General features: G+C 30.7%; 1 protein-coding gene across 2 annotated transcripts in view; it reads right to left on the bottom strand.

Moving 5' to 3' along the window:
- The window catches only part of poe (E3 ubiquitin-protein ligase-like protein poe), a 281,770-nt gene that overhangs the window by 30,949 nt on the left and 232,690 nt on the right, over positions 1 to 18,131 (bottom strand). For both annotated transcript variants that reach the window (XM_085822285.1, XM_085822286.1), the window contains exons 54-59: positions 14,045 to 14,285; positions 13,738 to 13,935; positions 8,797 to 8,918; positions 6,909 to 7,166; positions 5,761 to 6,033; positions 5,273 to 5,614 (exon numbers count right to left, since the gene is read on the bottom strand). In XM_085822285.1, the coding sequence (XP_085678411.1) occupies positions 5,273 to 5,614; positions 5,761 to 6,033; positions 6,909 to 7,166; positions 8,797 to 8,918; positions 13,738 to 13,935; positions 14,045 to 14,285 (1,434 nt within the window). The remainder of the gene's footprint in view (positions 1 to 5,272; positions 5,615 to 5,760; positions 6,034 to 6,908; positions 7,167 to 8,796; positions 8,919 to 13,737; positions 13,936 to 14,044; positions 14,286 to 18,131) is intronic.

The raw sequence follows: 18,131 nt of genomic DNA, 5'->3' as shown, positions 1-18,131 counted from the left end.
AAAATCTGTAAATTTTATTCACACATAAAAATTACTATAACATAACAAAATCTAAAACATGTTATAACACTTTAATCCAGCGTTTTACAATCCATCAGTTCTATAACTGCCAGCCACATGGGAAAGTGGTTAGTGACTCTGACTACCATACAGAACAGACCAGGTTTGAATTCCAGAGACGGCATAGATGTAATTTGTCCGTCCCACACAGGAGGCAATGGCAATAATGCTTTGCTTTTACAGCAGTTCTGTTAATTTCTTATATTCTACTCTTCATGTTGTCAATTTATAGACCACGAAGTGAAGAACATGGTTTTACTACAAATATGTGCAAGCATAAACCATTACTTATGCTTGAAAAGATAAAGTTACTAAAAGGAATGAATATAAAGCCCTATATGAATATGATAGAAATGGATCATTAACTCCATTATTATTATTACATATATTACTTTAAGAACAAGACAAGATTTTAAATTTCTAACTCAAAATGAAAGTTATAAAAACTTAAAGAACCTTACTTAGAAGAATTAATAAAGAAATTTTTTTCTATTTTAAGCTTTGTTATTGCAACAACATGCAAAGTGCCATGAGCTGGAAATTTAGGAGTCGGGAATATATGGTTAACAAATTAGTCGATTTCAATTCTTCACAATTTTTTATATTTTGGTGACAATAAAGCAGATTTAGGAGGTATATACTGCACTAGGCTAGCTACATATTTTTTTCAACATAATATCAACAGGAAAAAAATATATTAAAGTAGATAAAGCCACATAAAAGTGCTTTCTGGGAAAAGATTTCTCAGGTTTCATGCAATTACTAGGAGGTCAATGCAAGCTATAAATAATAGCTCTGAAAGAGTTTTTGGTGGTCCTGAACTTTCATTAAAGATTCGGATTAGGAAAGATTGGGGAGATCTAGTTCAGAATTAAACTGAAATACTCAAAAGATCTACGTGAGAGCAACTGGAATGTCATTGGTTTATTACACTTTGCCAAATCCATTAAAAGAAAAAAATGTGTAAAGGTTAATACATGAAAAGTAAACCTAACAACCTCACATACCGCATACAGATTAAAAAAAAAAAAAAAAAAATAACAAATTTAGCTGTTTTTTTCTCCACAGTTACTGGGTATTTTAATATTTTCCTCAGCTATGAAAATGAATATCAGAGGTAAGACTACAGATGGTTCTAACAGGAACCTGATCAACCGTTTGAGTCTAGCGAAGCGCTATCACTTGTCGTATGCCAGAAGTATGGCGCAGCGCAATAGCGCTTCTCTTGTTTTCTAACGAGAATGCAAAGACGCTGCTGTTGGTTAGTATACTTGGAAAAAAAATTATTGAAATATTCAATTGGTTTCGCATCAGGAGGAGGGGCATGCTTTAGTCCAGGTACTACAGAAAAAATATTCGATTCGTTCAAAAAAAATTGTATCCACGAATAAAAATTAATCAATAATATCGTCATCGGAGGTACTTGCAGTTACTTCATCATCATCACTGCTATCACTAATAACTCGTAATCTCTTAGAACCAATGATGATGTCACTTCCACTATCACTTTCAAGGTCATTACATAGACTCCAACCTTCAGCAAACCTTGTCAGTAGTCAACGCGCGAACGACATTTTTACAACTTTGAAAATGTGCGCGTAGCGTATGTTGTAATTAACCATTCATTAATTTTAAATTAATAATTAATTGTAATCAATTTTATTAAATTTAAAATCCATATACATATAAAACTGAATAATTAAAAATATACCTTGTAAATTATATGCACATTTAATTAGAAATTTTCTTTTAACTCCTCAAGTATTCACTAATAAAAAGTACTTCAAATCACTACTAATCATAGAAAAAATCAGAAGCTATAAATCATATCTTTATTCTGGATATGATTTCTACAGGGAAATAAAATTTAAATAACCAAGAATGATACATATAAGTATTAAACAAAATACGCATAATTTATGAATGCAAAGATTTATATGTAGCATGTTTAGCAAGCTTAAGTTCTGATTTTGAGAATGTTTTTTTATAACACAGTTCTTCATTTGCCTGCATATTTATTTTTTCAATCAAAACTGCTTCAAGAGTTTTAAGACCTAAATTTGGTCGAAATTCCGTCTGATTTTTTTTAACAATAGAAAAAATTCTTTCGCAAGCTGCATTTGAATGAGGTATTATTAAGACAGCAAGCATTACAGAAGGCAATACTTTGTATTTAATACACCCATTCATATTTTTTAATTTGGCAATTTCTCCCCATGCTATATCAATACGCAAATCTACAATTTCTTTCAAATCATCTACTTGATACATGGAAAATTCAATTTCTACTTGATTAAGACATTTTTCATCAATAATGGATGGAAAAGTATTCATCAAGTAAAGAACAGATGAAAATGAGACTTCAGTTCTCAAGTTGATGTCAGCAACTTCAGCATGTTTTAGAAATGGATCACTCAGTGGAAATTTATCAATTATATATGAACATGCAGTTACAAAAAAAGCTCGCACAGAATTGAAAAATGATTTCACTTTCATTCAACTTGGCATTTTTTAAATATAGTCTTGTTTCCGCACCAATCACTAAATTTTCATTTTCTTTTTGTTTACTATACTTCTGAAATGGAATAGACGTTAGAGTAACATCTTCATTTTCTTTAGAAATTACTGATGGTTTTACGAATCTAACAAATAAATTCATTAAAAGTTCAAAAAGTTCTCTTCTCAATTTATGTATATAAGGAGCTTGTTGTTGCAAATTAATATTTACTGTTATAAACAAAGGCAAAGTATTTTTCAAAAATAACAAGCACAATTTGGTGGTCGGTGACTGTAAAATTTTTTTAATGTTTTGCAATCTCTTTCCTTCATTCTCACTGTTATCTGGTTTATCTCCAAAAAAATTTATCACAGCATCCCACTGTTCCAAAATCCTTGTTTTAGATTCTAAAAGAGACAACCATCTCGTACTGCAATATTTCAAAATTTTATGAGATTTTGCATTCTGTCCCAAAATTTGTTGAGCAACTTTGAAGTTATGCTTCCATTTCGAACTTTTCTCCAAGTAAAAATATATATCTATTATCAACATTTCAATTTCTGAGCCAATTAATTTTTCAGTAGCTTTTTTTGCAGCTATATGCAAGAGGTGGCATGGACAACCTCGGGTGATTATACTTGGTTGATGCATTTTGATAAATGATGCTACACCTTTAAACTTTCCAATCATATTACTAGCATTATCTGAAGAAAATGATAAGCAATTTTTCCATTCTAAACCTTTGTTTTTAAAGTTTTCATTTATACAATTAAAAATACCTTCTTCTGTATTATTCGTGCATTCTAAAATAGAAATCAATGAAGTAATTATCACTCCCTTTTCTTTACTGTAGTATGTTATAACCAATGGGTACAGTTTGTTATCATTGTTATCATTACTTCCATCAGTACTTAGAGAAAATGATGTACTGCACACTGATTTTATAATATCAGCAACAGTATTTTCTGCAAGCGTTTTCACAATAGCAGCAGTTTTGGTATGACCGCAGCTAAATTTTTTTGCTATGGCAGAATCCGGAAACATTGCTTTGAAAAGCTCTTTGGAATGATCCGAAACAGAAAGCGGTAGATTATGTTCAATTAAAAAACGAACAAAATAGCATTCGGCTTTTATAGGATCTGTTTCATCATCTTTTATTAAGAAATTTGTTATTTCTTTAGATTTTACGGTGCCAAGTTCTATATGCTTTTGAGAAAACACATGCCGTTTACAGTCATCTTTTCCACCATGAGCAACTGAGAAGTCTTTGTTGCATACACTGCAGTGTGCGTGATTCACAGAAATTTCGGACGCTTTAATGCATGGAAATTCTGAAGAATATGAATCTTTAAACTTCTGCTTTGATAATTTTGGCTTCTTCGTTCGAGGCAGCATTATGATTAAAAATCTTTCACCTGATTCACAGTTCACAAGACACACGCTAAGCTCTCGCCGTAAACTACACAATGCAGCCGAATGCAGCCTAAACACGCATCAGCGAGGAACCTGGGAGACAGACAACTGGGTGGAACTATTGATAAGTCATTAACGGTTGGAGTTACTGATCTACGATTGGCTAATTCTTCAAAACTAGGAACGCACTCAACATGTGATATATGATAACACGAGTATTCAGCCAATCATCGGATGAATTAGTTGGTTCCGTTTTGCGTACTGGTTCTCCTGCTCTTGTTTCTGTAAAATCCGTAGTTTTTTCCATACTTTTCGTAGCTCGTAGTTTTTCATGAATTTCCGTAGAAACTACGGAGAATCCGTAGTAGTTGGAGTCTATGGGTCATTACTATACTCTTCATTATCACTTCTCATAACATAGCCATTTTCAAATGAATCAGAACTTGACATGGGTTATTTCGTAATTATCAGTATAACACTTGGTAAAAAAGTGAAAAGAATTTCCAATTCCTATAAAACAACTGCTACTGATATCACTACAACTGCTCTCAATAATTGTGTAAAATATACTAACCAACAGCAGCGTCTTCGCATTCTTGATAGAAAAGAAGAGAAGAGCTATCGCGCTGCGTCGTATTTTTGGCATACGACAAAAGTGAAGCGCAATAGCACTTCGCCGAACTCAAACGGTTAATGTTTCTACATTACAACACAAAAACTAAAGGCATGTATGAAAGCAAATATTTGCATAATTTTACACTGCACAATTAATATCAAGACATAATACTTTTAATGCATTCTATTGATGTAAAGTTTAAATGGATATTTTTTAATCCAAAAAATTATTTGAAATAAAAAATCATTACAAAATCATATAAAATAAACTATATATATATTGTTTGTTTACTTTAAAAAACATTTTGGTAACATTTTCAACTTATATTACTAACAATGGCACTTATAACACACTAAGAAAGGACAAAACAGTATATATGTATTTTTCATAGTCAAAAATGCATAATCTTTAAATAGCAATATTTTTCATAATCAAAAATGCATAATCTTTAAATAGAAATCTGTGATTGCTATTTAATTTGTGATTAAATAGCATTCACAAATTTCGTAAAATCATTTGAATTATAGTTAGAAAACTTTTACTCAGTGCACTCTAACAGATATAGTTTGATTTCTTGTAGAACTGCAATTACTAACCACATTTTAAACTGCAATACTCGGTGAAGTCTTACTGAAATTAACATTAAAAAGACATGACTGCACAATACAAATCATTATGATACCAACCTGAGACCCAAATGTTAAGAAAGGTACAACTCGCATCAAAAGTGGCAATAGAGTTGAAAAATTTTTCATTGGGACGCTGTTTACCGAAGATAACAAGAAAGTTATATCTTCCTTTTCACCACAACTTTTACAAAATTCAGCATACTGTGCCTTAGTCTTTGTTGCAGCTTCAGCTAATATTACTTCCATGATTTGCAGTAACTGTTCTATTATTGTAGGACCACCAGCAGGTGCTTGCAGAAGTTCAGGAGTTTCAGCTGATAAAGCCAATCTAAGGATGCCTAGCATTACTCTAATGGCACCCATTTTTGGATCAACCAGTTTCTGACGATTGCTTTTTACCTGCAAAATAAGATAACAGAGCCAGATAAGAAGAAATTAAAACAGAAGTTCATCTAAGTGATTCTCAATCTAGTAACATTTAACACGAATGCTGCTTAATTCAGAATCACTTAAGGCCATACTAAAAATCCTCAATATTTTCTTACCTTAATACAAAATCCAAATAATTTTAACAACACTGTAAGCAAAGATCGTCCTCGAGATAAATCGGTTATAGTTGCCATTCTCTCCAACATAACTTCAAGGCCGCTACATTCACTCATTACATTTGCCATTTTGTAAACTTCTTCATTATCCACTTCCTCATTGTCTTTTGTGTCTAAATTCTCGATAAACTCTTCTGTGGCATCACCAAGAAGGCCACGCATTCGATAGACTATACGCATAGCTTCTGACTCATTGTTCTCTGCACACCAAACCTAAAATATTAAGCAAATAAACTAATAGAAGGAAGACATCTAGAACACAATGCAGTTCATTATTTTATTTTTAGACTACGATAAACTGTTACTTTAATGAATAGTCTAGCTCGATAAGAATTAAAATTGCATTAATATTTGCTATACATCAATATGAGTTAACTAGAATAGTTATCTGAACTTGGATTAGAATTTAGGATATAAGATGGCACATGAATTTCATCAACTCCTTATAGGAACTATAGGAATATGTGGATAAAGAACATAACGTGTCTCCTGCAAAAAAGCTGATAATAATATATGGGGTGTATACTAAAATTCCACCCTTTTTGTATGTGGCAACTATCTAAAGTGTAAAAAATAATTATTTTTACATCTTTAAAAATATCGAACTCTGTACAGAAAACAGCATCTGCAGGAAGTTTTACTTCATGGAAATTAATGGTGAACATGCCTGGTTTAAAATGATGATTTTGATACACATGGAAAAAAGGCATACAAAGCAAATAATAATATATAATAAAATAAAAAAAAAAAAAAAAAAAAAAAAAAATGGCAGTTGTAAACGAATCAATCTTGAATGTTACAAACACTAGTTAATCAATTTAAACAAAAATAATATTAAAAAATATATATTATCTTACTTCTGGAGTACCACAGTTAAATGAAACATATTATAAGCAATAATCAAAGGGTTCATACTTTATTTAGAAATTAAGAAAATATGAATTCTTAGGATTAATACATATAATTTTGTAATATTTGTAACTGTATATATACACTATAAATTCACAGCTAGTACTATGTATGCACTATAAATTCACAAATATATATAAAGCTTTTTTTTTTTTTTTTTTTAAATGAGAAAAACCTACTTTTCTATACACATCCTTGACAGGTAAATCAAGGTTTATTATTTTATTATTGACTAGAAGTTCCATTCCACTATCATCTTCCAGTAAAGCAACAAGTTCACAATCTTGGCAAATCTTATTTTTCACATCTCGCATAAGAGGCCCCATTCCTGGTTCATTGGAACTGTAAGGGTTGCCTAACATGCGACCCTGAAGGAAGTCTTCTTGCTGTGGGTCTTTTTCTAGAGTTATGTAAAATTCACCAGAATCACTCTCTTCCTGGAATGAAGGGAAAAAATTATTTGTTTCATTTATGTTGTTGTCAATTATATAAATATATACATTAATTTGTCTCCATTGTGCTGCACACTGGTTTATATGCTTTCTGATTTACAGTGAATTAGTTTTAATCAATCTAATTCATTTTATAACTCCATACTTATTTATTGTGTATTTTCAGTTGTCTTTAAATTGTGGCTACTTACCTTAAATTACGGCCACTTACTCTTAACATGTTTAATTCCTTTACAATTTCATTGCACTTATGATTTTGGACAGTGAAAATAGCCTTAAGATAACTGGAGGTACATGTTCTTGAAGCTTACTACATATAATAAAATTGTTTTATTTTACTGAAAATCATTCTAAAGAACTTAAAAACGTATTTTCATTCAAAATGTTGCCAATCTGACAGCATTTTTGAGATCCTTTAAAGTGATTTTAAAGAATCTATTGACATGGTAATAGTTCATAAAAATCTTTCAAATAAAAGAAGTTCAATTAAGGAAAAAAATCTTTATAGAAGCTTCAAGCAACAATTTCTATAAATGCAGATAAACTAAAGGTAGTTCAAGGAAAACCAAGACATCACACTAATCTCTTTAATACAAGAATAAATGCTGCAAATTTGGCTCAAATTTACAGGATCAGTGTGATTAAAAAAAATCAACTTTTTGACACGTTTAAAATTCTTAATGCAAACAAACCAGTTGATTAAGATATAATAACATGCTGAGCAAGTATTAATTTAGAAGTCAAACAACCAAAATCATCATTATATTTTCATATTTTCAACAGACTTAGTTTCATCAGTTTTACCGAACCATCATCTTCAGCTACAAAAGTGCAAATGAACCAGATAAGATATAGTGATTAGATAAGATAGACTGGACAAGAGTTAAGCTATTGATGCCATCTGTTTATGAAACAAGAAATAAAACATAATTTTCTTAAAGGCTGAAGACAAAGATGGATTGGAATTAAGGTCGTTAACTAGGCAGAAAGATTTTTTTTTTTTTTTTTAAATGTGAAATGCCTCTAGAAAATCTAATTCACCAATGGAAGATGCTTTTTGAATAATTTTGGCTGCAGAAAATTGCCTTAAGATAAGTGTGATTGTCCGACCAACAATGCCGGGCAACAGAAGACTTCTGTGTTTCCTTTTTTTTAACATATGCCTCATGTTACTTAAGTAAATTTTAAGGCTCTTTTAGTTTGACAAATGTAAATTAAACCACACTGGCAAGAAATCCTGTAAATACCCCAGAAATTCATATCTGGAATGGGGTCCTGGAGTATGGAAATCAAAATTTTATTGATGGGAGAATAAACGACCCAAAAGTCAAATTTCTGTAAAATATGTGCAATTTTATAGCTAACTGACGGAAAGAATCGTTCCGTCAGAATTATCTCGTTCATTTGCACTTCTGTAGCTGAGGCTGACGATTTGGTAAAACTGTCAAAACCAGACCTGTGAGAATTTGAAAATATAATACTGATTTTTGTTGTTTGACTTCTAAATTAAAACTAGTTGATTTCAAAATGTATGTGGTCAGATTATAATATAAATATAAACATCAGGAAGAATCCAGAAGTTTATTACTTATATTGACAAAATGAAAACACTTACTGGATATATCACAGAACAAAGTCTTTCAAATATAAAAACTGGTGTCCGAAGGTCATCCAAACCATATTTCTTTACAGTTTCAACACAAACAGCCATGAAAGCCATAGTTTCAGATTCAGTACCTATACAAATAAATACAAATTTCAATATAATTTTTTCAGATTCTGAAATATATAGCAGCATGGTATTCAAGTGTGAAACATACAAGACTGCCAAAAGTTCTTATTAATGCATAAAATGAGACACAAATACATATACAGATCTTATTAATTTAAACATATATTTGATATGTAAACCAAGTAAAATAGAGAAATTTTTTATTGTAAAAAAATATTTGTATACTTATCTACTGCATAAACTAAACAGGATTTTTCAAAATTTTAAATTTTACAAATCAAACTTTGCTAAATTATAAATCAGCAAGTAATAATGCAGAAAAATCCTTTGTTTTTACCTTAAACAAAAATTATAATTACTGCTTCTAAGGGGGGGAGGACTTATCACTAACATTAACACAATAATTTTGATGTGGGAGTTAAAGAGAAATTCCTGGATAACAACATTTGGAAATTTCTTTATACAGGTATTAGAATACATTTTTTATTAATTAATGGTTTTATTGTTAGTACACAATGTAGTACTTAAATAATAAAGCTGTATTTTTTAGAAAAACCCTGCAAAGCTGAAAATTCGAAACTATACTGCATTAAAAAAAAAAAAAGTATTTATAAACTAGTTGAGCTGTTAATTTTTAATGCTTGTGTCATACTTTTAAATCAAAATTCATTTTCCCAGGAGCATTTTATTGCATGGCAATAGAATTTTATGCTAGTCAGAATACGTACAGCAGTTCTTTAGCTTCAAACCTACTGTTGTTATTAACCATCTATTCTGTTTTCCAGATTTGTGACTCTCCTCCTTAAAACTAAAACTGTATCTCAAAAGAAAAGTTTTTCTGTTATCGACAAACTCTAAACGCCCACTCTCACAGCCATATTCAAAATAGACCTTTACAAGTATTTTCACCATTAAATCATACCACTGCTTGCACTGATGCAGGTTTTAATTTTTCATTTGGTCTGTGTGTTACATACATAAATGCAAATTCTATCTATGACTTACACCCCTTTTTAAAATGTAGTTATTAAATAAGCACACATAAAGTGAAAATAAATATTGTTTCACTGCGAAAGTGTATTCCAAAACATAGATTACTTTTATGTGTCTCCTCTGCATGTGGAACTGCTCATAAATGTACGTGAGTATGGACATTAAAGACAACTGCTTCCATTTAAATTAATTGTCTATTGGTGATTCACTGCTAATCTTGGGTCAGATTGATAATCTCAAGGTAGATATGGTTGCCACATTAAGAATCTTGAGCTACTGCTAGAAAACCTCACAGAAATTTGTAACTTCTGTTAGTTTTGACTTTGGTTTATTTACTTATGACAAAGCTCTCAAGGGCTATCTGCCTACAGAAAGGGATGCCTTTATGAAGGCCTTTCAAAGGGAAACTGGTTTGTATACACATTACGCATGGGGAAAACCACAAAAAGCCCATGCAGCCAGCCCATTTGCCTGGAATTGACCCCAGGTCGGAACATAACTTCTGTTAGAAACAGCATTTGTAATTAGAGATGGAATTAAAGAGAACTTGCATTTGCATACAGGTTCATGCAACCGATAACAGTGTGTTACATTATTTTTTAGTTTAATCCTTACAGATGGTGATGTAGAATAAATTTCAAATTTAACAAAGTACATCTCTAGTTGTTCTAGCAGTGAAAACTCACCTAGGAAATCAAAGTAACACCTAGTTAAACTTGTATTTGAGCAAGTTTAGTTATGCCACAGACAGGTTACATAACGATATGTAAAAGTTATAAAATTAAAAATGTGACAGGTTGTTTGTTATGATTTTAAGGGAACCCAAATTTACAACAATAAAAGACAGAGGGAGAAAAACTCAATGCTAAATTTGTTTTGTTACACTAAAATTTTTTTCAAGATAAGCTGCTTATGCAAATTTTAATAATGTCTCTTTACTTTCATAAAGAGAAATTTCTTGCTCAGTTACAAAGTTTCATTCTTCAAATCCTGTAATTACCATGTTGAGAATCACCATAAAATAATCAACTGAAATCTTTTCATTCTTAGCAACATCATTATAATTTTCTTCATTATTAGTAGCAACATTTTCCATGTATAAAAACTATACTGCAGGTTTCACCATCCATTAATTGATGGATGATTGAGGTATTGTCATTCCAATTAAGACCCAGTTATATCATCCTCATTCAGCATTCCTTTATATAACTCAACCAATTGCAAAATTTTTTAGGTTCTTTTCTATCAAAGTCCTTTGATGCATTTTTTTGGGGGGGGGATTGCCATATTTTTTTAGCATCAGGCATCACCAGTTTAGTTTGGCTTCTTTCCTGATATAACCTATTTTTTACTGAGACAGATTTTTACAATTTTGGGATTTGTCAACAGGTAACAAGCACTATCCTGTTCTACAAGAAGGGACATGTTGTACAAAGACTGTATCTGAATAACCATCTCAAAATCAAAATGTGACTCAAAGCCAGAATGCTAGTATTCTCTGCCATTTCAGTTTACTACATATTTTTTTCATCTGTTAACTGACTGAAGATATATAGGGTTTTATGTTTACTTATGTATTATCTTATTATTTTGCAAAACTTTCATGAGCTCTCACCAGGATACAAATTAGTGAATGTATATAAAAACAGAAATCTTGAATTTAGGAGAGAGATTTCGGCAGCAATGCTGACTGTACCATTACTATTTTTGCCCAGCTTCCAAACTAACTTGAACTGGCTTTAGCTTTTACTGTATTTTTGCTTGTGTAAGTTGAGAGTCTCAGCCAAAACTTATAGGTGCAATCTGTTTGTGAATATAAATTACGTTATTCCTGCATGCAAGATCTATTATTACACAAGCATGTAAATCTATTAGATTGTAGAACTAATAAAAAGGTTTTTTTTTTAAACCTTCACCTAAGTTGGTGTTACTTTACTGGAAGATTTAGGATGGTGCAGTAAGTCATTTGGCTGTTTTTATGCAGATAGAATAACATTCAAATAACTAGGTTTCAGACAAGTGAAATATTGTTATTGTATTGGAAGATTTTAGTTAAAGCATCTTCATTCATTTCATTAATTAACGAAAATTTCCACTTTTTACTTATGATATCATCCAAGCGTCTTCAAATTCATGCCTATCATCATTATTAAACATGGTAGCCAACTATAAACAGGGCTTTTAGCATTTCCAGCACTCTAGGTGATAAGTACAAATGGTGCCCCTTATAAATAAACCGCATTCATGATTCAAAATAACATGTATATTTAGCTGCTACATGTTACAACGACTTACAAAAAATAAGCATCCTAGGCAGGTGCCTATGCAGGAATTTATAAAATTATTGGAAGACCTGTTCTCTCATGAACTTGAGGTGCTCAGCTCAATACAGCAGATTTTATATAGAAATATTTCAAGAATCTTATTACTGTATAGATTTTAAGAAGGTTACTTTACATCTGTCTTTCACTGCGCAATAAATTCCAATATCTATGCACTGATTGATGAATATGAGGATTTCAGGAAAGAATAAAACTAGGACGTTATCTTTTAATAAACTTTAATTTTGGTAAGTTAACAGATTTGATAATACAATTTTTGATAAAAATAAAGTGAATTAAATATAATAAGCTGGATCAAATTAGAATAAGGAACAGTGCAAGTTAAGCTTAAATAAAAATGAGCCAGAATCTTTCTCCCCTGATATGTCAATGAAAGAAAACTAATATGTATAACATTCCACTGAAAACAAATACTAGTCTTTGGAGGTCATTTATAGTATACAGGGGTAGATATGAAAATGCTGCCTCCCACAATGATGATTTGATATTATCATGAATAATGATTCGCATTTTTCTTATTGCTTGGAGGGTAGAAAACTTACCCAATTGGAACAAAAATTTATCTATGGCACACTTGCTTAACCGCGTGCCTGATTATCCCGAGTTATCTCGGGTTCATATATATTGCAGTTAATTATTATCCTGTGAAAACTCGGACAAAGCAGAATTTGTTAGTACGATTTGTTTTATCACGGTTTTACTCGGCTTGGAGGAAATGAACGGAAATATTCAGCTTTGATTGGCAGTTTGCCAAATTTTGTTGGTTGCGCGGTTCTTTTGGAGGGACTGGTCACGTGTTTTCCTATTGTATAGTATACGTCGGCTTGTGGATTAGTAATGCATAAAGAAGGATACATGTGTTGAAAAAATAAAATAATTGTGATGATGCAAGATAGTTATTACGAAGAGGTGGGGGAAATCATATCCAACGAGACAGTGTACTCTGTGCTCCCGTGAAAGATTCCAGCGGTAAGCCAGTAAGAAAAGAGACCAGATACCAGTGTAAAATATCAGGTATCACTTTCCCTTGTTTCAAAAACTATCATACAAAGACTAATATTTAACTTTTTTTGTTTGCCCGAGATAACTCGGGATAGTAAACTAATATTAAAATTAAATGTTTTTACACTTTCAAAAAATTAAAAATTCAACTTAAAAACCTACATGTTTTGATTTGCTTTGTTTTGCTGTATTTAATTATAAAATAAAAAAATGTGATGATTTTTTGCAATTTTTTTCAAAAAAATTTGTAAGGGAAGCAGTTAAGTATCATATTATCCATTCCTATATTACGTGAGAAAAAGAAAGCCAGACCTCCAAATTTCAGATTTTGTACTGCATCAACATTGATTTCTTTTAAAACGGACAACATTTAAAGTTAGGAATATATATAGAACACAGAATTAAAAATATTACATGACAATATTTACAGCACACAGAATTATAAAAAGATAACTGAAGCTATTTTCAAAGCAGAAAGATATTTTACCAGTAGTCATTTCTTCAAGTAATTCTAACAGCTTTTCCTGAGTTTCATCAATAAGTTTAGTCCTCTGGACAACCAACTTGCGAAGTGAAAGATAACCATTCAAGACACAGCCAACTAGTCGAGATTTGTAATGTTGCCTTATGGTAGCTACGTCAATAAATGACTCCAGCAGCTCAGTGAGCATTTTTAAAGCATAACCTAAAATAATTTATAGTTTTAAAATCAAATTAGAATTCCCCAACATAATTTTAAAACCAAATTTATAATTTTTAAAACAATTGCATGGAATCAAGGAAAATTCATATACCTTGAGAAAGATCAGAATTTAGAGTTGTCTCTTCTAAAAAGCTAAGATGTTCAATTTCCTTGGTTATCAAATTTCCAATGTGTGGCAACAAGCCTCGAAGAGCCAAATAAAATTTCCAAGGCACAGGGTTGATTAAATTTTGGTATAAGGTTAAGAATTCAGCAGCACTTTCGCCTGCAGATCCTAGATCATCTAAATAAGCTGTCAGCATATCGAGAACTTCTCGTCGTCGACTTGGTATCTAAAAAACATTTTTCCAATTTATTAGGTTGTATTAATGAGTAAAATTATTATGTTCTTGCCCAAATATGAACCACAAAATTTAAAGAAATGATTCTTTCAATTCCTTTTCATTTCTTTATTTTTAAAATTTCATTTTATTTCAAGAGTTTTATTAAAATTTTTAAAATGTAAATTTATATTTTTTATTTTTAAAACTCTTTAAATGGCATGTAAACAATTATTTTCTACTACAAGTAGGAGCTAATCCACCACCTCCGTAGTACCGCAGGTGACTGAAGTATTGCTAAACCTAGCTGTTATGCTTCGATTCCAATTTTGATGGAGAATATCTGTGGGGTGGTCCGAGAGTCTCCCAGCCTTCTTCACCTATCATCAACCTCCTGAGAGGACTTTCAGCTTGCCATGTATTTTAAATGACCCCTTGTTACACAAAAACTAAATGCTTACACATATAGATACTTACCTATTTAAGGATTTGAGCCCGTCCCTGTAGGTATGGCAGTCAAAGATGTCATCAGGACACATTTTATTATTTTTCAAAATTGAATATAAATTAGTAAAAACAACAAATTGGATATCATGTATAATTCAAATGTATTACGAATTACAACATTCAAAGATATTATTAAAAATATAAAATAAAAATTTAAATTAAGAACTACGGACATTGTTTTCAGTCACTCTGCATGTTAAGTAGTACATTAAATATATGTACATAAAATTTGTTGTATTATATATAATAGTTAGTACATACAAATAAAAATTAGCAAGGGTAGGGAAAACAGTAAAAGGCAATAGTCTTTCTTAGCATTACCAAAACATCAAAACTTAGCAATTATCATAATACATGTGTTAGCTATACACGTTAATTATAATAAAAATTAGTGAAATTTTTTTTTTTTTAAAATTCAAAATTGACATCTGAAAAATTAAATTAAAAAAAATATTTAACTAAATTGGAATTTTTTTATAGCTCTGCGAGATGCAATTGGCATTGATAAAATACCTGCAAAAGATGGAAATAATTTGATGAAGGTTTTTAACAGAAGAAGACAGTGTAATGCTGCCACTGGAAAATGCAATGAAATGTAAGTAATCTCTTGCAATATAAGTATGATAACATGATTATGCATTACATTTTACAGGTAAGATTAACTTTCCATCAGATTTAGATTTCTGAGACATGCACAAAGTGTTGACATTGAAAATAATGTTAGTTGATAGAAGATATGTGATCTACCTTTTTAAGTTGCTTTAAAAACACAGCCGTTTTAGAAGTATATACATAAACCATTAACTTTTGTAAATAAATCTATAAAATGTTACAGCTAATGTGTATCCAGTAAGTACACTATAGGAAATGTAAACTTTAATTTGAATAAATCAAGTGGGTATTTACTGGATTTTTCGTTTAAAACTGAATACTTGTCTAAGATTTTAATGAATTTCAGATAATGTTAAAATGTCAATAATGTTAAAAAGGATTAATTTTTCTGAGATCTCACAATAAAAAAAGTTATTTATTATCAGTTAAAAGCAATATATTTCTGTGTTTAGTGCCTCTTATTCACTATGCCCCAATGAATGACATCTCTGCTCAGAACTAGCATTTTGTTTAGCTATGCAGGTAACCCATCCCATATTTAAAATGAAGGGGGGGGGAGACTAGAATATAAACATTTCGAGTACAAGAAATTAATTTAAAATGAAAATAAAACATTATGTAAGCTTCAAGTGTCACTAAAAAATCTTATTTTAAGGCTAATTTAATACAGTACAAAGTCCGTAATCTGAACGTCTATTATCCGGAATGATCTATAATCCGGACCTCAAAGCCACAAACTTACGTATGCACGTAAAGCCAGCGAAGTGTTTACCCATGAGCGCTTCCGATAGTGAAGAAAGTTACATTGAAAGAAATGTTTAATAAAGTAAACAAATAAATATTACGCTTTTTTTTTTGTAAATTTTGATACCCTTTAGATCGTAATTGCTCTATTTCATAAATTACGGTTCCACATTTTTAATTGTATAATTTTTGCATGCCATCTTACCAGATTTAAATTGATGATCTATAATCCAGAATCGCCGAAGTCCTGATGAGTCTGGATTATGGACTTTGTAGTGTATCTTTAATAAAATTATCACCCCTTCCTTTTTAATACGTATTTCAAAATTTAAATATTTTATACAATTTTTGATTAAATGACAAATTAAAAATACTAATGGGCAATGTGATTTCAGTTCTGTAGAAGATGTATCAGGTATCTGGGGGTAGCAGGTGGTGTAACATTTTAAAAGGATGCAGCAGTAATGGCAATAATTTTACAATAAACATAATTTATCCAATACCTTACCATACCACATTCAGAACAGCATCACTTTTTGCATTACTCCACACAAATGATATTCTCAGCATCATACATATTAGTATGAAATTATACACACTATGCAACTTTGTAGCAAAACACTGATATTGCCTACAAATTGCTGAATGTAGAGATTCCCAATACTGATATTAAATTGATATTAATATATTACTGCTACTCTTGTAATACTTATTTATATCATATTTTACTATATTGTAATTATTACTGAATTTCTCTCTCTATATATATACATAGTGTAGTGCCTAGTCCTCCAAAACTGTAATCCTGAAAATACGCTGCACCCTGTAGGTGAAAAAGTGCTAAGTTGGAGACTGAATTTTGGTGGTAGAGGCTGAATGCTCAGTATGCTTAGTGTGATAATTTTATAAATTTAAACAGTTCTATCAACTGATGTATTTTTATTTGTACAAAGTGTATATGATCATAACCTATGTTGTAAATAAATAAGATTAATCTGAGTTAATTATTTGCATGCAAGACTCCAACACCGGACAAGACTGGATCCTAAATTGTTGCAGTGAAACAGGATTAGAATCTAAATGAAACACCTCAACAGAGAAAAGATAAGTGATTTATGCTTACCTATTATTTTTAAATGACTATTATAGTTACATAAATTGTACAATGAGGTAAATTACGAGTTACTACAATAGTTTGAACTGATTAGCGCTATATTACAAAATTATAACAAAGCCGCAAAATGTTCTGAGTTTAAGGTCTCAAAAAACAAGATTTATTTCTATTGACAAAAGAACTAGGTCAGAATGCTGATGAAAGTATTACAATCATGGAACTGAAAGATAAAATTATTAACAGTAATGATTACAAAATTGATCCTGAATTCATTAAATCGATGTTTATATCCATAATTGATGACAGGAAATCCAATGAAGAACTGGAAGCTTAAAAGTTGAAGCTACAAAAATTTAAATTAGAGAAAGAACATGAACTAGAAATTGCAAAAGTTAGATCTTCATGTACTTTTAATCTTTCAGATAACACAATGTTAGAAAATTTAATTAAAAGCATAAAAACTTTTAACGATATCCATTCTGACTCATCCGGAATCTATTTCTCTTCGCTAGAAAGAGCATTTACGATTAAACATGTGCCAGAAGAACACAAAGCTGAAATTTTTATAAATCATTTAGGAGAAAATGCAGCAAACACTTATAGCATCACTTAGATTTATATTAGTGAAGATGATGTAAACAATTATGAAGTAATTAAAATCTTAAAAGAATACCAGCCAACTGCACTGAAATCATCTAGATTACAGCATCAGGCTTTTGCCTTACAAAAATACAATATCGAGATGAAACATTTACCAGGAGTCAAAACGGGCAATGCAGATGCTTTATCCAGACTGAATGGTGAATGAAAATTTTTTTAAAAATTTTTTAATGAAGTGAAAAACTTTTAGATACTTAACGATATGGACAATTCATAAAGAC

The sequence above is a fragment of the Stegodyphus dumicola genome, chromosome 8 (assembly GCF_044657685.1).
Source record: "Stegodyphus dumicola isolate Sdum_Otavi_A_Nest chromosome 8, ASM4465768v1".
NCBI lineage: Eukaryota > Metazoa > Arthropoda > Arachnida > Araneae > Eresidae > Stegodyphus > Stegodyphus dumicola.
The sequence above is the reverse complement of the archived record's forward strand: the minus strand, read 5'-3'. Positions and strand labels throughout refer to the sequence as shown.